The following is a 21,070-nucleotide window of genomic DNA, read 5'->3' as shown; positions in this document are numbered from 1 at the left end:
AAATTACGATTTTTAAAAACACGATGGAAGAAAATCACGAATGTGCTATTTCCGAAAATTTTAAATCCGATTGTCATTTGACCGAAAGCTTAAAGTTCCCAGTTAACACTTTTCCGAAAAAATGTTTTTCCGAATTCTTAAATTCCGAAAAACCATTGTCCGATCGGAAATAAAATAATTCGGAATTCAGAAATTCGGTCTTTTGTAAGGTCGGAAAAATGAAATTCGTGATATTCAAATGGAGACACATTTCGTTTTATTAATTCGGTATTCAGAAATTCGGTCTTTTGTAAGGTCGGAAAAATAAAATTCATGATATTTAAATGAAGATTCACGTATTAGTAATTATTACGGGTGCCTGTCGTGCGAATTTATTTTGTTACCTTTATTTACCGACGTTTCGCCACAGGTTTTGGTCGTGGTCGTGGTGGTGGCGGTGGTTTAAAACGCGAAAGTTTTAAACGAACTGTTGCCAGAAGTGGGTTAGGTTAGGTTAGAACTGCGACCCCCACTGAAAATAACTGTTTTTAAAGAAGTAGGTTTAGGTTAGGTTAGAACTCCAACCCCTCACAGAAGAGACCTGCTTTCAGAAAATGGGTGTGACAAAGTAATTAACGACGTAGGTACCTTCATGTATTTAACAATAAACTCGGAATATTGTTATTTAAAAATTGGGATATTTAAAATAGGAATAACGTCAATTCGGAATTAAAAAATTCGGAATAATGGCAATTCGGAATTCGTGATTTCAAAAATCGTAATTGTTAAATTCGGTGTTTGTCACCATCGGAATTGTTATAATTGGAATTATGTGGTTCGGAATTTACAAAATTCGGCTTTTCGGCTTTTCGGAAATATAAATCTTAGTGATTTTCATCATTCGTAATTACGACAGTCGGAATTTTGATAGGTCGAGCATTTAAAAATCGGAATAATAAAATTCGGCATAACATTTTTCGGAGTTATGTAGTGTACCCGTCTAAAGTAGCTCAACTGCTGGTTTCAAGGGAATATAAGATTACAGCTACATTACAAGATCATGACATGACATCAATTGAGAATCCAACGCAGCTTTGGCTTATTAATAATTGGGGATGTCACCGGTTAATTTTCATTAGGCAACCTGGTCCGACAATTAGCGATTTCAAAAAGTTGTCAAAAACAATTTGAATTGCGCTCTTGAATTCAGTAGGAAATTGTCTTCATTTCCCGCAGTGCTTGTCTGCCCTCCTTTACAAATCCCTTTGGAAAACATTTCTTTATGCATGCAGTTCAAAGCACTTCCTACACCATAATGAAAGCTACTCATACCTTGTAAAGAAAGCAGAAAGAATTCTCTTCTAGCGATATTTCTGTACGTAGATGAAAATTTTACAAGCTCTGCAGGCGTAGAATGCCGCTACACTATTATTATAGTGCTGAAGCCGGTCATATTTACCAGGCTTGTTTATTTATTTATACCGTTTAGTTTGCTAGGCTTCCAGGAAATGCAGTGTTATCGGCGAGGTCCATATTACTCCTTTGAATTTTCAACACGGTGTCTCCTTGTTTCCTTTCAAATACTAGTCAACGCAGGTGTGATAACCTCAAGTATATGGTATGCATTTTTTGCCATAACGATAATTTAGTACCTACCTACGCGTACTCAGGTAAATTAAATCACTCTTGAACATCTTTAAATGCATTTTATCTCCATGTAATAAGATCATTGTAGAAAACGTGTTTGTTATGTGATTATTATTAAAATGGGATACTGATTATTGTTAATATAAAATAGACACAAGATGTAAATAATAAATTTATAAATAATTTTTTTATAGGACATTCTTACACAGATTGACTAAGTCCCACGGTAAGCCCAAGGAGGCTTGTGTTATGGGTACTCAGACAACGATATATATAATATATAAATACTTAAATACATACGAGATAATAATAAATACATAGAAAACACCCATGACTCAGGAATAAATATCTGTGCTCATCACACAAAATGTATAATATGTAAATATGTATAATAAAATTGACATGTAACTCTTGTTATGAATAAAGAAACTGAAACTGAACTGAAGTTCATTCGCATTTAAATATTGTGTAAAAAGGCGACTGTTTATGTAAACGCCTAAGCTGGGAGCATTCTGGCCCTTGACACAAACAGTACCTAAGTATATACATTTGAATATGTTGACAAACAAATAAATATTTGAATGTTCCGAAAGGCTCGATTTGTTAGGCACTCATCGTGGCGTGTCGTTTAAATGTGATTCATGAAAACGTACTCTGTATTCAAGCACTGAGAAAAGTAAGAGGCTTCCCTTATGCGCTCGTATTTGACGTATGTTATGACCGGAATAAATTGCCTCACGAAATTAGATGTCAAGCTGGTTAAACGTAACGCTATTTACGTATTAGAATATCCAATAATGTTGTTGGTCGATGTAAGGAATTTATATGTTATTTTCATACATTATTAAATTTGTTGTCCCATATACTGGATTCCTCATTCCTTTCCTCATGAATGTAACATGTATTTTCTTATAGACATGTTGTGCGTTCATCGCATCTCTCTAAAAGCTTTTGTCGTCGCTTATTTTCTTAAAATATCCCCATATGCCACATTATCTTCAAATGCGCGCTGCACATAATGTCGATAAATGTGGTTTACTACTTTGTATGGAATGAAAGTGGGTGTTTCCATGTTGTGTTTAAAATTATTCACATCGGGTTAATTCGTATGAAGATTTATATTATTGTTAACAGTAGGTATCACCATATAATTATTAAGACTAATAAGGCGACTAAACTAATAAATCTAATAATACGATTTAACTCACTTATTTATAGTAGCTCATTCAGTTAGTAGTTAGTATGACTCACGACAGTTTAAATTTGATTACACTATATTAATAATTAGTATAACTTTTAAATCTACCAGTAATTATCTAAGTATAGGTACCAATGGAACCCCCGCCTTGTTTAGTAGGTACACATTCCATTAAAATGGATGACTAGATTGATGTCTTTTGTATAACAACTGTACGAATTATACGGTCTTTTGTAGTACCGTCTTACTTATAAAATAAACAGACATCGAGATTGGTATTTGTTGTACTTAATTTATTACTTCAAGTCAATCAACTTTACTACGAAAGTAAGAATACATGCAGAAAAAACTGTCTGTAGACTGCGTTGGCTTGGATCATGTACAGTCGAAGGCAAAAATATCGATCCAGACAAATGGCTCAAAAATATGTGAACACGGCTTTATTTATTGTCTAAGGTGTAAGAGCGTACACACATTTTTGAAACTTTGGGAATGTATATATATTTATGCCCTTGACTGAACATGTGTACAAAATACATATCTAAAGGTATGAATCTCCAATGGCCCCATTTCTGGATCATTATTTATAATCGAATAAATGTATAAATAATCGATTAAGAAAATTAATAACAAATTAATTTACCAAACACGTCTAGTATCGTCAATCTAGTAACGTCAAGTCAAGAGTTGATAAATCAATAGAAACGCGTCTCAAATTCAGATAAAAAGACGGACTTGGTTCGGTATAAGTATTTCGGAAAACCTTTTAAGATAATTCCATTTAAGCGCCAATAGGTGAAGGGGAACGTTTGCGTATATTCTCGCAAATTGCTCTTGTTCAACATTGAGGAGGGTCTGTGATAAATCAAGTACTTCATATTGAAGTACAAAAGTATTTCTGAGTGAGGCGACGGCGGCGGCGGCGCGTCGTCTCAGCGGAAATCAGACGAACTGTATTTTCTTTAGCGATTTAAATGTCTATCTCCTGAGTTCAAAGTGAGCCGGAAACATTGAAAGTTACAGCAACGAATGATCATGTTGTGTTTTTTCTGAAGGTTTTATTTAGTTTAACTTAATTTAATCTATAATAATTATAGATAATTCATTAAGTTAGATATATTCTAAAAACTGTAATAGATATATTCTAGTTTAAAAATTAATACAAAATGTAATATCAAAGTCTTGCGAAATATCGATTTAGCTCCATTTACCTAGCTAAATAAAATCAGACTTTAACCTACCAATTCTTACAGATAAAAGTACGAATCAAGACATTTTTTACCTGTCAATATCAGTTTGGTACCAGTACAGCTGAACGATGCTTTCCACGACGCCGAGAGGTATCACGGCATATCTACGAGTACCTATGTATAAAAAATTAAAACCACTTTTTTACCCGAGCGATATTTTCATTTGGTAGGGCGTAAAACGGACTTAAAGTAAAAAGTTTAATATTATGATAGAAGAGAGGATTTTAACTTACTTCTACTTAATTACATAACCAATACCTTTAGTATCAAAAAGGTAGGTATACACATATTAGTCCTGTGTATTGTAAACCAACGTAACTTAATTGATTATGATCCAAAACATGTGACAGTTGTGTTGAGTTCACTGGGCGTATAAAAAGTATTACGGCACGGGGTTGTAACAAAAGGCATTTTTCAGCTCCCCTTTGCACACAAAAAGTGCTTCAACGCCTATCAAAAGTTTAGCAAAAGGGGAAAAAATGAACTTTTTCGATTAATCAACTTGAAGCGATTTAACTTTTTAACGCGTCCATAGTAAAAATAGGCCAAGCAATAAGAATGTATAGAGGGAAATGCTTGGAACATAATTTTTGACTCCGGAACTTTGTTTAGACTAGTTAGGAGGTGAACAATTGAACATATCAAAAGTCCCCGGCCGTAGCCCTTGAGTCGGGTTTGAAGGTTCCATTTCTCTATTTTTTGATTATATCTCAGAAACTATGCGTCTGTGCGACATGGCCACTGATACAAAATGAAAGGTACCAGTTTGCATCCAATTTGCTACCAGTTTTATTAAGTTTTTCGGTATCTTGTATAGTTTTTGAGATATCCTCTCTTGAAAGTTTATTTAGGGACCTCAATTTTATCTTCATCTTTTTTTTATTTATTTAATTTTAAACATTAAATCGCAGTTTCATATTTCTTAACTGCTAAGCCAAAAATGGCTTGTTTACAGCCAGAGTTCGCACTAAATGCACTACATAGGTATGTTACAATATTGCACACATATATTATATTAGTTATTTTTTTAATAAAATATAATTTTATTAAATAATGTCCATAATTACTAGATGATATTTAACAGGTATTTTTTAATATCTTTACCTACATGAAGCTGCTAGGCCGTGTTTGGTATCGTTTTTGTATAAATCGGAGGTACTGAATTAATTGATGGTATCACATTGAACCTTCAAACCCCCTCTCTTCCCCTGCTCAAGGGCTACGGCCGGGGACTTTTGATATGTTCACCTAACTAGTCCAAACAAAGTTACGAAGTCAAAAATTGTGTTCCAAGCATTTGCCTCTATAACTTTTTTTGAGCATTCATTTCCTGGCCTAAAAGCAATTACGGCCTCTAGATCTAATTTCGTATTCTCAAAGAAGACACAAAACGTAGCCTGTTTAATTGAGGCCAGTAATGGAATACTTAGTCAAAGGAATATATTTTAAGAAAAAGTACACGTAATAAAATATTGTTTTTATTCTGAATTGTACTTGATCCAAAATGGCCTACTTCGTTTTTATAATAAAATTAAACAACTAGTCTCAATTTATATTAAACGTAATTTAATTGTCATGTTTTAAATTAAATCACTTGCTATATTAATAGTATTTTAAGGTGAAGTAGGTCCAGAATAGGAAAAATTACCTATTATATTAAATACATAACATATATGGGAGTCGAAATAGGTACGATTTCATTCATTTGCCTCAATAGAAATAATCACTGTAATTCTTAAATATCTTAAAGATATATTTTTAGTAATGAATCTAAACTTTTTTATTTAAAAAAATCTTAGTTGTCGTTAATGCCAATATAACACTGACACCGACGGCAAGAGACCAAAGGGCCCACTGATTACCAGTCCATCGGACGATATCAGCCTAATACCCGAAGTATCTACGACCCGAATGACATTCACGGACAGTTTTAAAATAGATCTTAAGTACATTTATCCTATTTCTTTCACATTGGCGAATTAAAAGCGTTTATAAGTACTTTATTAACACCACACTAACAAGTGATAACCCTTGGTCTTGGACGCGAACGTAGATAAGTTTATACCTATATAGGGTTCTACGGCATTTCACATCGCACTGTAGACCAGACAGCAAACGGTGACAGACATAAAGGTGAGCTTCCTTACTGATTTATTGTTGTATTTTTTCCCGTATGGTACTATATCTATTTTCGTAGTTTTTATTATTCATAGTCTATGAAACGTGTAGGTACCTTCATTCGTTTATAATACAATTTGCAGCCTACCCGTCACGTTCTCAATGGTATTACTAAGTTTCTTATATAGATTATGCATTAAGGGTCCCCGGCAAGCTCGGTTCTTCATACAAACGTTACGCTCTCATTTTAAAACGAGTAGGTAAGTTTGCCCTGAAACTATGTACTTACAATAGGATAAGGTATATCTATGTCTGTAATTAGGTCATGTAGCTTCAGATCAGATACCATAGTTAAAAAATACAGCGAGTTTAAGTTTTTCATACAAAATTTGTTTTTGTTCTATTTCGTTTGTTTTATAAACTGAAGCTATATAAAGTAATTACAGACCTAGATATACCTCATGTCATTGTATGTGCAAAGTTTCATTACAATCTAACACGAAGTTTTAAAATGAGAACGAAACTCCGTTTGTATGGGAAGGTGAAATTCGGCTCGAGCTTGCCGGGGACTTAATTCAGGAGATATTTCATGCAAATATTTAACAATAGGAAAAAAATACCACGTGGAATACCACGGAAATTTTAGATTATTTCCATTCAAACGGCCAAGTCGCACTTTAACAAAAACGTTGAAGATCACTGATCTAATCATGGGGTGATTTCGAAATAAATAGTTAAATTTTATAACATAAAATTCTCTTCATCACGAAACAAAAAGCACTTAAGAGATTTATTGAAACAAAAAAATGTGTAGTTTAATACTTTTCCTGTTTAACTCATATTGCACAAGAACCCTTTCTACAATATTTGTATTAGGAATTTATTTGGATATTCTGAATACTTAAAAATACGTGTTCAGAATATTTTATTTTAAGAGTCCTTACTCCTACAAACGAGCGTATTTTGCAAAATGTTTCCTTTTTCGTTCAACATAACGACGTAACTATTAGTATTTAAAAACTGTTAACGTTCTTAAATAATCATTTCCTAAACTAGGGGCTGAAATAGTTAAAGTTTTCATTTTCTCTTTTTAAACCTAAAATAAATGAGTTTTCTTGGGAGTATTTTTCAAAATTTGCAGTGAGAAGAGTCGTTTCGGTTGTCAATTTTGCAGTAAACAAGAATCATTTGGTACACGAATGATTACAATTCAATTCACCATATCTTGAACGAGGAGCTGAAATTATTAAAAATCAAAGATTTATTTAAAAAAAATTTATAAAATACCTTCCGAGTTTTCTTCATTTTTTCGGTAAAAACAGGGTCGCGTTATATTTTTTTAACGCAAATTGTACTTATATTTTGCCCTCAAAATAATATTATAGCAAACTCTAAACTTTATGTGAATCCATAAAAAAAATCATAACTATATTTTGCCGTAAATTTAAATATTTTTAAGACGTATAAATCACGCTGCACCGACGCTGCGCGCGCAGTCTCCGCCGAGCGCGCTTACACGCGGACGGACCTGCGTGCGTAGCCAACGTGCCAATCGTTAACGCTCCGTAGCGTATCGTAGTCATCTCTCTCTATCACTCTTCCATTGCGACAGTGTCAGTTGCGTTTCGTTCGCTACGGAGCGTAAACGATAGCACGTTGGCTACGAACTTTGTGCTCGATCATCAGGCGTTCGTTGCGTTCGTAACCAGCGAGCTAGTTCCTAGAACTGCTGTATACTGCGATTAGAAAATCTTGATCCTTAGGTGATCATTGTGATCACCTTACATTTTATACCACAAATATTACATTTTTTCGCTTAGGTGATTCGGGTCTGTTCAGGGTGCCTAGTGTTAACCGTTTAGGTACCTATAGTCAACATTAAAATCAAATCTGTAGCTGGCCTCTGAATGGGTAGTAGAAACGGGTTCCGTATGTCTTTCCCTTTCCAGATGACCAAGGTGCCTAGCCAAGATGCCAACGTTTACGCTCCGTAGCGAACGAAACGCAACTGTTTCTGTCGCATTAACATGGAAGAGTGATAGCGAGAGAGATTACCCTATCGTTCGCGTACCCGAACGAACGACTGGCATCTTGGCTAGGCCACAGGGCGGACACGCTATACATCAAAAATCACTTGTGCTTCTATGTGTGAACGGCACGTCTGTACACGCGTCAAGCGTCATAGTGTGAGTAAGTTGCTTAAAAATAGTACTGAGAGTACGCCAGAACTCCGCCAGATTTCTGTCGCGGGGCGAGGTAATTCAAGTCGGGGCGGGGCGGTGTGTGACCGTTCTGTATGATAATACTATTACTTATTCTGTGGCTAGGCACCCAGGTTTAGTACCTACAGTTTATGTTAAAAGGTTAAAACTACTTAAAACCAAATCTGTAGCTGGCCACTGAAATGGGTAATAGAAAAGCGTTCCGTATATGTTTCGCTTTCCAGATGACCAGGGTACCTAGCCAAGATGCTAATTGTTTACGCTCCGTAGCGAACGAAACGCAACCGTCTCTGTCGCACTAATATGGAAAAGTGATATAGAGAGATTACCCTATCGTTCGCTGCGGAACGAACGACTGGCATCTTGGCTAGGCCACAGGGCGGACACGCTATACATCAAAAATCACTTGCGTTTCTATGTGTGAATCTGTACACGCGTCATGCGTCATAGTGTGAGTAAGTTGCTTAAAAATAGTACTGAGAGTACGCCAGAACTCCGCCAGATTTCTGTCGCGGGGCGAGGTAATTCGAGTCGGGGCGGGGCGGTGTGTGGCCGTTCTGTATGATAATACCATTACTTATTCTGTGGCTAGGCACCCAGGTTTAGTACCTACAGTTTACGTTAAGACTACTTAAAACAAAATCTGTAGCTGTCCACTGAAATGGGTAATAGAAAAGCGTTCCGTAAATGTTTCGCTTTCCAGATGACCAGGGTACCTAGCCAAGATGCCAATTGTTTACGCTCCGTAGCGAACGAAATGCAACCGTCTCTGTCGCACTAATATGGAAAAGTGATAAAAAGAGATTACCCTATCGTTCGCTACGGAACCAATGGTTGGCATCTTGGCTAGGTACTCTGGTCACCTGGAAAGCAAAACACATACGGAACGCGTTTCTATTACCCATTTCAGTGGCCAGCTACGGATTTGGTTTTAAGTGGTTTTAACGTGAACTGTAGGTATTAAACCCGAGTGCCTAGCCAAGATGCCAGTCGTTCGTTCCGAAGCGAACAATAGCGTAATCTCTCTCTCTCTATCACTCTCCCATATTAGTGCGACAGAGACAGTTACGTTTCGTTTGCTACGGAGCGTAAACGGTTGGCATCTTGGCTAGGCACCCTGGTCATTTGGAAAGCGAAAGACATACGAAACGCGTTTTTATTATTTGGTTTAAATGTAAACTATAGGTACCTAAACGGTTGGCATCTTGGCTAGGCACCCTGGTCATCTCTGGGTACAAGTATGTATATTTTCTTAACATATTAAACTGAATTTACTACTACGATGCATATAACTGTGCCAATCTGCCTGCCTGCCTGCAGCCTGTGTCTCCAGTGTAAAAGGGTTTAAGTCGAGTTTGTCCAAATTACAAATTTTGCCAGTAAGAGGTTTATTTCATAAAACTACATCTTTTGTGTTGACACTCGCAGCTAGGGGTCACAAAACCGTGCATATTTTTGAAAGCCGGTTTTTCGCGTTTTGTAGAGCAGCAAAACCGGGTTTCCGGTTTTTTCGGTGTTTTCGAGTTTATGTATAATTTGTAAAATAAACAAGTAATTGCAGACGATTTAATAATCAATCTGCATTCTGCAATACTTAATAGTAGTTTATGTGACTGCTACATAATGAAAGGCATTATAACTCGAGTGTGGGTTTATGAAACGAACGAAGTGAGTTTCATATTAATGCCTAATTATGTACAGCTACTCGTACAGTTACATACACTGCTTTATCTACACACATATTATAAACTTTCTATTCTCTAACCTCATATTACAGCCGACATTGGGGCATAGTTGCTCTCTGGCGAAATTCGCGGATATGAGGTGGCGTCTCCGAAATATTTTTATCGCACATTTTACACGAAACTTTTGCTAGAGTTACTTTAAAAACAGCAAAACAAATTATTTTTTTACTTACAAACTAATTAAAAGATAAACTGCACGTCAAATGGCGGCAAAGAAAAGTTTTTTCACGCATGACACGCATCCGTAGTTTTTTTTAATTCAGAGACAAACTAGAGTGGGGGTCGATTGCCAATATCGTTGGATACCAACCAAATACCAACTAACAAGCGAGATTTGTCAAAATTGTATGCAATTGACATTTCATTTCGAATAAAGCGTAATCTCGACTGATATTAGAATAGAGGTCAAATCAAATTTATTTTCAGAGATGTTCGAAATTTGAATGAAATAATATTATCGAAATCGATGGTATTATTTAGCAATAATAACATTTTCACAGATTAAAAATTTGCAGTAACAAAACAGTTTATCATAATGTTGGCCATTATTTACGGATTTTGAAGGCATCATAGAGGGTTTATGATATGTGTGTAGATAAACATTTTTAACAAGAAATACTAGAATAGAGATTAGAGATCAATTAACGTGATGCATGCATCACATATAAAACATCGCCGTTTATGACTAAAATGTTAAACTACGTAATATTTATATTATAACTTAAGTCAAACTTTAGTTATAATTTAGCCAATAAATGTAACAAAACATTGCCTTTTCTACTCGTCGAGTATAATCTGTGTACTACAATTTCATATGCAACACTACAACTCTCTTCAACGTTGGATAGTCTATGGCACTTCCGACTCAAGCAGAAGAATTTTATCGATACGGTTTAGTCAATTATAAAAATCGCACTTAAACTATCGTGAGACATATTTCAAAATATTTATCAGTACGGTTTTTACTCACTATTATTTTTAGTCGCTTTTGGCGACATGTTTCGGATTCTTTGGGAATCCATCCTCAGGCACGAGTTCGGCTTCGTTCGATACAGCCGCCCTACCAGACCTTCACTTGACGACTCCATCTGCGGACTGCCCCGCGCCCCCCGCCCCGCCCCATCAGCGCGTGCGCAACGAGCGACGAGGCGGGCGGCGCGGGCAGTGCACGACGTACAACCGCCGCGGACACTCGTGCCTGAGGATGGATTCCCAAAGAATCCGAAACATGTCGCCAAAAGCGACTAAAAATAATAGTGAGTAAAAATCGTACTGATAAATATTTTGAAAATAGAACTTCATACATTTCGATAAAATATTTCTTGTTTAAGAAGACTCGATTTAATGCACACATGTGCGTTTACCGTCACCATACAAGTTTGTTCCTAGACCACGCCCCCTGGCAGTGAATGCGTTGAACACGCTGCTGCGTCGCATCTGCTTTGTGATTGGTTGGCCAACAAAACATTTTATTTTATGTTGTAGTAGAACAATTGCTTCATAAGTCAGAAACGCGCATGTGACACCCTTCATATAACAACATCCATACCCTACGAAAACCGCTTAGTGTTGCTTGTTGGTCTCCATAGGCTACGGTGGCCAAAATCGAGAAAAAAACTGTCTTAAAATTAAATTTAGCGCGGAGCAGGTACCAGGGCCTCATGAGTTACGAGGTGTCGTTGACCAACCCGCCGGGGGCGCCGGGCCCGGCAGCCGGGGCACGTACGAGTATGAAGGTATCGCGGGCTGCGGCAGCTCGCGTATCTTAGCTGTATACTTTTGGTTTGTTTACCTATATGATTCTACTAGTTGAAAGTATTATATTTTAGTCTCGTAAAAAAAGTATTGTATACAATAGTGATATAATCAAGCTTTTCAATCTCATACCTTACTTAAGCAACTCAGCAAGCTTCGTTGCTTAAACACGGTACTCGACTGAAAAGCTCTCTATTATATCACGATTGTATAAAATACTATTATAAATATTATTAAATATATACTATGTAGGTAACTAATGTAACTATTTAGGTACGTCTACATATTATACGGTACGATTGCTACACATACAAAGTTTATGTGTAATAATTTATTATAGGTATTAATGGTACGATTAAATAAAACTAAAAGGTTGCTTTGAAATTCGAAAAACTCGAAAAAGCCGGTTTTATCAATCCTAAACCCGGTTTTTAAAATTGGCTGCAAACCCGGTTTTTCCGGTTTTTTCGAATTCGGTGAAACCGGGTTTGTGACGCCTACTCACAGCCCTACGACTTCTAATTGCTGAGATATCGATTGTGTAAAAGGGTTAAAGTTTGCCGAAATGCTATAATATTATGTTCAAAACGATTTATTTTTATATTATCTCGTTTAAAAAATCGGTATTTAAGAATCGTGTTACGAACGATGGTTAAAGTAAAGTTTAATCTTAGTGAATAAACTACTTTTCAAGTAACATTCGGTGTAAAGAAATCAAAATTCACTTAGATCTATTTCAACTACCGGGTCTAGTTCGTGGATGACGGTAAAACTTAAGTTTTTATTATTATTCACAAACAATTTTTAGGATGTCATGATGTGTAAAGGGGTATAAATTTATTTACTTTGGTCGTTTTTCACAATCTAGTTTAGCTAAATTGGGTTAATGATTATGATTAATGTTCACATAGATTCCTTTTCATATTTAATTTTATAACTTCAGTGTACTATAGAAAACTGAATTCACTGCGAGAAAATTAAACGAAAAAAGGAAAATTCTTGTTCATAAGTAGAGTTCATCATCATAACTCTTAAGAGCCTGGCTCTTGTCGGTGGAGTAACCGCCACTCCGTTCTTCTTTCTGCCACTGTTTTGAGCTGTCACGTATCCGGATACGTCACTACGTTGATTTTCTCCTTGGCTTCGTCCAAAAACGCACGTCTCGGTCATCCTCTGCCTCTGCCTGCCCCAGAATGTTTCCCCTTCTGTTTTCCGATTTTGCAAGGATTTCGCATGATGACGACCGAGTCAGCCTTACTCCTGACCCTGCCGGACTCAGACCGCCACGGAATGTTACGTCGTGGAAGCCCGTTGTCAAGAACGTTATTTCTTATTTGTGACATTTTCATTACTCCGTATCGGGAACTTGTTATGTGGTGGTTTCCCCACTTGCCTTCCACATCGCAGTGTAATGGCCGGTTTGGATCGCCCATTACTTTATGGTCAAAAGCCCTACCGGAACCCGCTTCCTCGGCCTCTTGCCACTACTGATATAGCTGCTGCTCTGCATCAGGGGAATGCTTATTTGATGGCGGCATTTACTCGCCATGTCACAAGGTCGTCATAGGGCTCATGTAGCTTTTAATGGGAAGTCCGTCCCACCGTCCTACCCACTACGCCCGATGACCTCGCCGCTTCTTGATCGGGGACTGCTTATTCATCATATTCACAGCTAACCACCATATCTGATGGCCGTTCACTATCCGTCACCTGTGACCCCGTTGGTAGCCTGTAGCTCAGCCCAGCCCTAAGTAGAGGTAAGTAAGAGAATTCAAATATCAAAAAGAAAGTCCTGTAGAAGAAAAGACAACTGGAATGAGACTGATTATGAAATAATTGGGAAACAAAACATAAAAGGAAAACAAAGATGGGGAAGAAAAACCAACAAGTACAACTGCCCTGTTGTACTGAACCATTAGCAATTTCAGCAGAAAAATTAAAGATATTATATATTCACTCTTTAATTACATTAATATTATTATTTTTGGTTTGTTTTTTTTCCATCGTACTAAAAAAAATGCTATTTTGAATTCCCGAAATGGTTTCTTTACACAATAAAAAAGTTAAAAAAGATTTTAGCAACACTAGAGAAAGTGCAGTTTAACCTTTTCACACATTCATTGTTTTTGTGAAAAGGGATATAAGTTTTTTTCAAAGCCAATATTTCTGTTACTTTCACAAAAGTCAGGTCAATTTAAATGAAAATTTATAATTCATCACCTAAACTATCTAAACTAAAAGCAAAAACCAATTTTTTTTAGAAAGAATCCAGACACACACTTTTACACTGGAGGCACAGATTAAAATGAAATAAAAGAGTGGCTATAACAATAAAAATAATGTAACTTGCTATTGAAATCGACAACGATCAAGTTTATTCTTCTCTGCGTTCAAAACGCGTTATAGTTGCCGGCCCTCGCGTACCGCGCGTCAACGCCATCTATTGAGTGTTATTTCGTGAAATCGGTGAACGCTCCAGGGAATAAGGGCTCTGCAATATTTTTAAAAGCGTTGCTCCAACTTCATAAAAATGGCGGCATTCCTAAGGAATATTTCATATGCCTATCGTGATTTTAAAGTCCAAACACGAACATTATTCTCCACTCGCCCAAAAATATATTTATAGTACGTTACCTACTTACTTACCTATTTTCTAAAAGTTTTAAATTAACTTTAAATTACTAATTAATTTACGTTTATATTTCAGATGAAACTTATAATAACATTGGCGTTGCTGGCTGCAGGCCACGCTCATATTATTAAGCCAGCATGTGACCTGCTCTCCATCCAATCAATTATCTATCAGAAGGAGGTCCTGAAAGAAAACGTAAATGACCCGTACCAGATGGCCATTGACTATAACACCAATACGCTCTTCTTCAGTTTTTCAGCAGCTAACCCAATTACTGAAGTAGATAAGTTTGAGCAAGCGTATTTGAACCTGAAGACTAACAAATTTCACATTATTTCTGGGATCATTGGTGGATTTGCCGCTACTGTCGACAATAATAACCACAAAGTATACCTCGGTGGAAGAAACGGCATCTACGAGTATGATTACGAGGCAGACAAAGCAACCCATGTCAACCCTAAAGGATACAGCATTTGGCAATTGTTCTTCAAGGACAAGCTTTACTACACCGCCTACCCACAAGAAAGAGTGTACACTTTTGAAGGTGGTAACTCAACTATAGTACCTGAACTGAGGCATACGATGGTACAACTGGTAGCTCTTGATAATGACCACAATATGTATTTCTCCAACTCATCTGGTCTATTTCGTTTGAATAAATCTGACAAGTTAATTGTTAAACTAGGTGAATATAACATTAACAGCTTCACGGCAGACATAAATGGTAATGTGTACTTCTCGACGCCTTCTGCTTTTTATAATATTGATAAGAAAAAGAATGTACATCAACTAGCGGATCTTGATGACGTTTTCGGGTTGGTTGTCGACGGGGATAACTTTATTTACGGGTCAGGAGATAAAATTATCAGATTGACTCCCACCACTAAAAAAAATTGTTAGTGACTAAATATCTAAATACTCACGAAGTACAGTTTTCGCTCTTAATAATAATAATAATATATTATTTATTGTGCATAATTAAAACAAATCTCTCTTATTAGTTAACCATTAGTTACAGTGAAAAATTCAGTATCCACAGCTCTTACATGGACGATTTCCTGGATAGAATGGACGATGTTGCCGAAGATGCACAGATGGCATCCGATGTTGTGACTATTCATCGTAACGCATGTTTCGAAATGTGTGGCTGGATTTCTAACGATCTAGAAGCATTGCGTCTTATGCCGACTGAAGCGCGCGCCGCCCAGCCTAGTGAGATGTCACTTGGTGGTGAATCAAGTAGCGTCAGAGCCTTGGGTGTTTCATGGGATCCTATATCGGACACTATCGGATTTAGGACTAGTTTAGAAGGTCTCATACTACAGGGCAGTTTTCATAAACGCATAGTATTGTCCCACCTCATGAAAGTATCCGACCCACTAGGTTTGTTTGTTGTTGTTTGTTTGTGGTCAAAGGGCGTATACTGCTTCAGGAGGCGTGGAGATCCAATATTGACTGAGACACACCCTTTCCACCATCACAGATATTTATATTTGGCCTGCGCAAGTATGACCATGTGTCACAGTTCCGTTCTCAGCTCAAGTGGCTTCCTATTCGTCTCCGCCGTGACTCTCATGTCTCATGTTCTCGCCCTTCTAGTCTATGGCATTCTCTTTAACCCCGCTACACCACCTTTATCTCAAACAGCGTTTCAAGTATCTCTCTTCTATCAGATTATATTCTTCATATATAGACCCAAATTTTTTGCTCTCCAGTGTATTTTTAATAGGTAGTGGCAATGATATGAAACTATTAATACGTGAGTAAAGTTTGGCACCATCCAACTAATCTGATTATAAATCTAGAAGGTGGATAGGGGAACTCTTCGGTACCTACTAGTAAACCTAAGGAGCTTAGGTCCAGGACTTCGTGAAGCATAACGTCCGTAATATAATACCTTGGAGATACCAATTTGAATTTAGAATTTGTTGCGAAAAATACAGTAATCTATTGATTACATTTTCTGATGGCTGCTAACTACGGTTGAAGCAGAATAAAAGTGTGTATAAAAACAAACATATTACAGTCATAAAGGCAAACAGAATAAAGGTATTGATGACAATCAGGATACTTTTTATGCCGGGAACCATCCATCCCCTAAAGGAGTATCCTATTTCTAGTCGCTTGGCGAAATGAACTCTCGAGTGGAAACCCGCGAATATCCGTCGTGGTAAAAGATGGAAAGACGACAATATTTACAAGCTGATGGTGATAACTGGGTACAGGTGGAACGACTATCAGAGGAATGGAGAGGAGGCCTATGATATTGACGAAAATACGGATATATTAGACAAAACGGTCATAAAAATAAAAATATTATATATTTATATAATAGGTATGTCTAGGCTACTTATTACTAGGCAACATGTCTATGCCTCCCTTTATTTTAGGATATTTTATTATCGCATGAATTACATCAAAATGATCAAAATAAACAAACAACATGCAGAGGTGTTAAATTTGAACGATTGTGATTGTGACGTTACCTTACCTGTTTTTAATTTATGAGATACTTTGCTAATTTTGTCGTTTTTTATGGGCCAATTTTATTTTGATTTTTTTAAGCTGGCCTAAACTAAAGGAATAGGTTTTCTTGTTAAGCATAACCAAGCACGCAAAGGTTATTTTAAAAACCTGTCGAATCTCACTAACCGTATACCAGTACCGTAAACGCCAGTACCATATACCAGTGAATATAATCATTATGTTTAGAATAATCTGCGATTGAGGCCGCGGACTGGACTCAAGGGACTTACATTATACTAACTATACATATAATATTTAAACAGAGAAAAGCCTGTTGAATTTGACATGCTTTTATTTTTCTTATGTAATTGAAAAGTTGAAAATATTAGCAAATTAGGTTAATATTCTGTGGTTTTAATTATTCGGCCTTATTTGAGGCCACAAAGTGTACCTAAAATGGAGTATTCGTAACGCGTAATAATTACATTGCTCGCTGTGAATGACTTTCTGGCGATAAAGTCCTAAGTTATTCCGAGCGCGGGAACTTACAGAAACTCAGCTTCACGTGTCTGAAATTTTATGCCGTAAAGTTTTCATAAAATGTTAATGCACCACTTTATTCCAAATTTTCAGCGAAAAAGTCCCAGCAGTGTCTACTTGTCTACTAATTAAAAAAAACAGACTGTAACGTACTATCAATTTGGCAATTGAGTTCAACAGGTAATATTTTAATGTAATACTTCCCCGCGGCCACTCACTGAAGGTATCTTCGATTTACTGAATTTAAGAGTATCCTTTAACTACCCCCCCCCCCCTTCACTGGGGGAATATGTGAAATCCGCACGTGTCACTGGTCTCTTCATTTAACATGTGGCTTTCAATTTTTCGCTTCACTGAATAGCACCCGCCGCCCAAATAAACTAAGTTAACTTTCGCAATCGTTAAGTAACTAAAGAATAATGTCTACTACATCATGTACCACATTCAAACGGAAATTAAATATCAACAAAATATATATATCAATATTTCATAAAATAATTTAAGCCACCAAACGAAGGAAAAATGAGGGAAATAATTCGTGTATAAGCGTATTTTGGCATAGTTGTATTCAATGGAGTATTAAACAACATACTAAAAGTACCGGAGGGTGGGGGTGAAGCTAACGGATTGGGGGGAGGGTTTAAAGGTCCTTTTAGGGTTTCGTACCCAAAGATTAAAAACGGGACCCTATTACTAAGAATCCGCTGTCTGTCTGTCTGTATGTCCGTCTGTCACCAGGCTGTATATCATGAACCGTGATAACTAATAGACAGCTCTGAAATTTTCAGAGATGATGTATTTCTGTTGCCGCTATTTATGTATACTAAAAACAGAATAAAATAAATATTTAAGTGGAGCCTCCATACAACAAACGTGATTTTTTTGCCGTTTTGAGCGTAATGGTACGGAACCAATCGTGCGCGAGTCTGACTCGTACTTGGCCGGTTTTTTTTATAGTTTTAGCCTGGTCAAGCAAATCAGTCAGTATATAATGACAATATACACCAAAAAAAGGTTTTTTGTCATGAAAACGATAGCCAATGATGACCTTTTATACCCGAGAGAACGAGAGCTTGGTATTTCTTAAGTTATTTACTTATTTTCCTCTAAATGAAACAATTTTTCGGTTTATTCATATATTTCGATAGACATCATTCATAATAGTATGGTAAGCATATTTTTTTTATATTTACACAGTATATACGAGTATAGGGTGTTTTCCAACCCTCATCCATATTTTGCTGTTTGAATTTATTGGTCATACTGAGCAACTTTGCAGAGCAGGGTTGAAAAAAAAACAGCCTGTGTAATAAACTGAACAAACATTATATACCGTATTCAAAATGGTAATATTTCATCATCATCACTCACTCCACTCACTCATTATTGCCATTCTACAAACATTTATTTTGGGTCGGTGATAATCTAATAATTTTATCTCCGGTCCCGTAAATGAATATATTTTTTCCATCGACAACCAATCCGACAACGTCATAATGAAGATCTACTAGTTTATTAACCTTTATCTATTATTGTAAAAACCAGATGGCGTCGAGTCTGCATAATCTCAAATGACTTTTACGTCTAAGACGGTAATCTGTTAAACAAAAGCCATTGTCACTTTTGTGTGAGCTGTCGGCCTTTGTGTGCCATTGTGTGTTGGCGCGTGCCACGGAGCGTGCGGCGCTCACACAATGGCACACAATGGCCAACCGCTCGCACAAAAGAGAGGTCTTCCAGCATAAAAACACGGATACCCTGTTCTCGAAATTTAATAGTTTATTGTTTCGACTGAGCTAATTACCCTATAGTACCTATTTAAATTAACCCCACCGTTTAAGCCTTAATGCCAAATTGTAGGGTTTTTTTGCGTTTACCAAGATGGTGAAATCAACATACCTATAAGGGTACCCCAGTTAAAGTTGTTACACTTCTTCCTGCTGACGGCAGTGTATAGCGCGGTTTTGCTCGTTAAAAATTAAATTAGATTTGACATTCGTTCAATCTCTCTGTTTAGCAAACAATGTAATGCCATTTCACATAATAAATAGGTAAGTACATAATTTTTCAGAATTGTTACTAAGAGATAAAAACAAGATTATTACAGTTCAGCGAGAGCTATTACGCCGTCTCGGTCATCAAGCAGCTGGATGTAATTATCATCAAGCGAGTTGATGTTTCTCCCTTAATTACTTCATTATATGAAAACTAAGGCGCTTGCAAATAATCAGTTTTACGATTCTTATATTTTTAAATTTATAAAAGCATTTTAATGGGTCATCACGTTTGACATGGTCTTTTATGACTCATTTAATTAATTGTATAAAGTGTATATGAGTAGCAAGTTAATTAACAGATAAGTTTGTTTTCTTCTGTATATTGTCCTGTAGGTTTTCCTGTATCTGTTTTACTTCATAATCTTCCTCGCGTTATCCCGGCATTTTTTCTACGGCTCCTGGGTGCCTGGGGTCCGCTTGGCAACTAATCCCGAGAATTGGCGTAGGCACTAGTTTTTACGAAAGCGACTGCCATCTGACCTTCCAACCCAGAGGGTAAACTAGACCTTATTGGGATTAGTTCGGTTTGCTCACGATGTTTCCTTCACCGAAAAGCGACTGGTAAATATCAAATGATATTTCGTACATAAGTTCCGAAAAACTCATTGGTACCTATGAGCCTGGGTTTGAACCCGCAACCTCCGAATTGAAAGTCGCACTCTCTTACCGCTAGGCGACCAGGGCTTCCGTTTCCTGTATCCGTTTTACCTAATTAAAATGATTTATTTTGAAAACAGTCCGATCCCCTATCTTGATGAATAGCAAACGATTGTATAAAGACTCCATAAAAAATCGGCCAAGTGCGAGTCGTACTCGCGCACTGAGGGTTCCGTACTTTTTAGCTATCACGTACCGTACCTTCTAGCTATCACGGTTCATGAGATACAGCCTGGTGACAGACAGACAGACAGACGGAACCCTTAAAACCATGTTATTCTATTTAATATGCATAAACTTAACTAGAAGTAAAAAAGTATGTACATGTAGTTTTACCTACTTAACTTTACGACTGATAACTATTTCATAATTATATCCCCCTTAAACGGTTTTAGGGATAGAAGAAGTCCCTTTTAGCTTCCGCATTAATGTGCCAATCAAGTGACAAAATAGACGGCCCTATTCAAACAATGCTTTTAGAATTCACACCGATACGATACTGATCTGTCAGTGTCAAAAGTCACGTTTTATGGGTGAAGAAATCAATTTACTTCACTTCTTAAAGCATTGTTAGAATCGGGCCGACAAACTTTACAAACTTAATACCATAGAGTAACTTATACTAGAGCGGTACTGTCATAGTAAATTTTGTAACCCCAGTAAATTCACTGCCATCTGTCGACACACTTTAAAACTATATTTTTTTATTTGCATTAATTATTTTTATATGATTTTGACCCATGTTCTTTCACTGGTATGCGTTAAAATTATAAATAACAAACGAAACAGTCAACGCCCTCTATA

General features: G+C 36.7%; 1 protein-coding gene across 1 annotated transcript; it reads left to right on the top strand.

Moving 5' to 3' along the window:
- Positions 1-14,592: 14,592 nt before the first annotated feature.
- On the top strand, positions 14,593-20,290 carry LOC134743595 (ommochrome-binding protein-like). The gene has a single exon (XM_063677153.1). It carries the CDS (start codon positions 14,622-14,624, stop codon positions 15,444-15,446), a length of 825 nt encoding a protein of 274 aa, XP_063533223.1. The 5' UTR covers positions 14,593-14,621; the 3' UTR covers positions 15,447-20,290.
- Positions 20,291-21,070: the final 780 nt, after the last annotated feature.

The sequence above is a fragment of the Cydia strobilella genome, chromosome 8, assembly GCF_947568885.1.
Source record: "Cydia strobilella chromosome 8, ilCydStro3.1, whole genome shotgun sequence".
In the NCBI taxonomy this organism is placed as follows: domain Eukaryota; kingdom Metazoa; phylum Arthropoda; class Insecta; order Lepidoptera; family Tortricidae; genus Cydia; species Cydia strobilella.
Note: the sequence above shows the minus strand (reverse complement) of the source record. Positions and strands in the feature narration are given on the sequence as shown.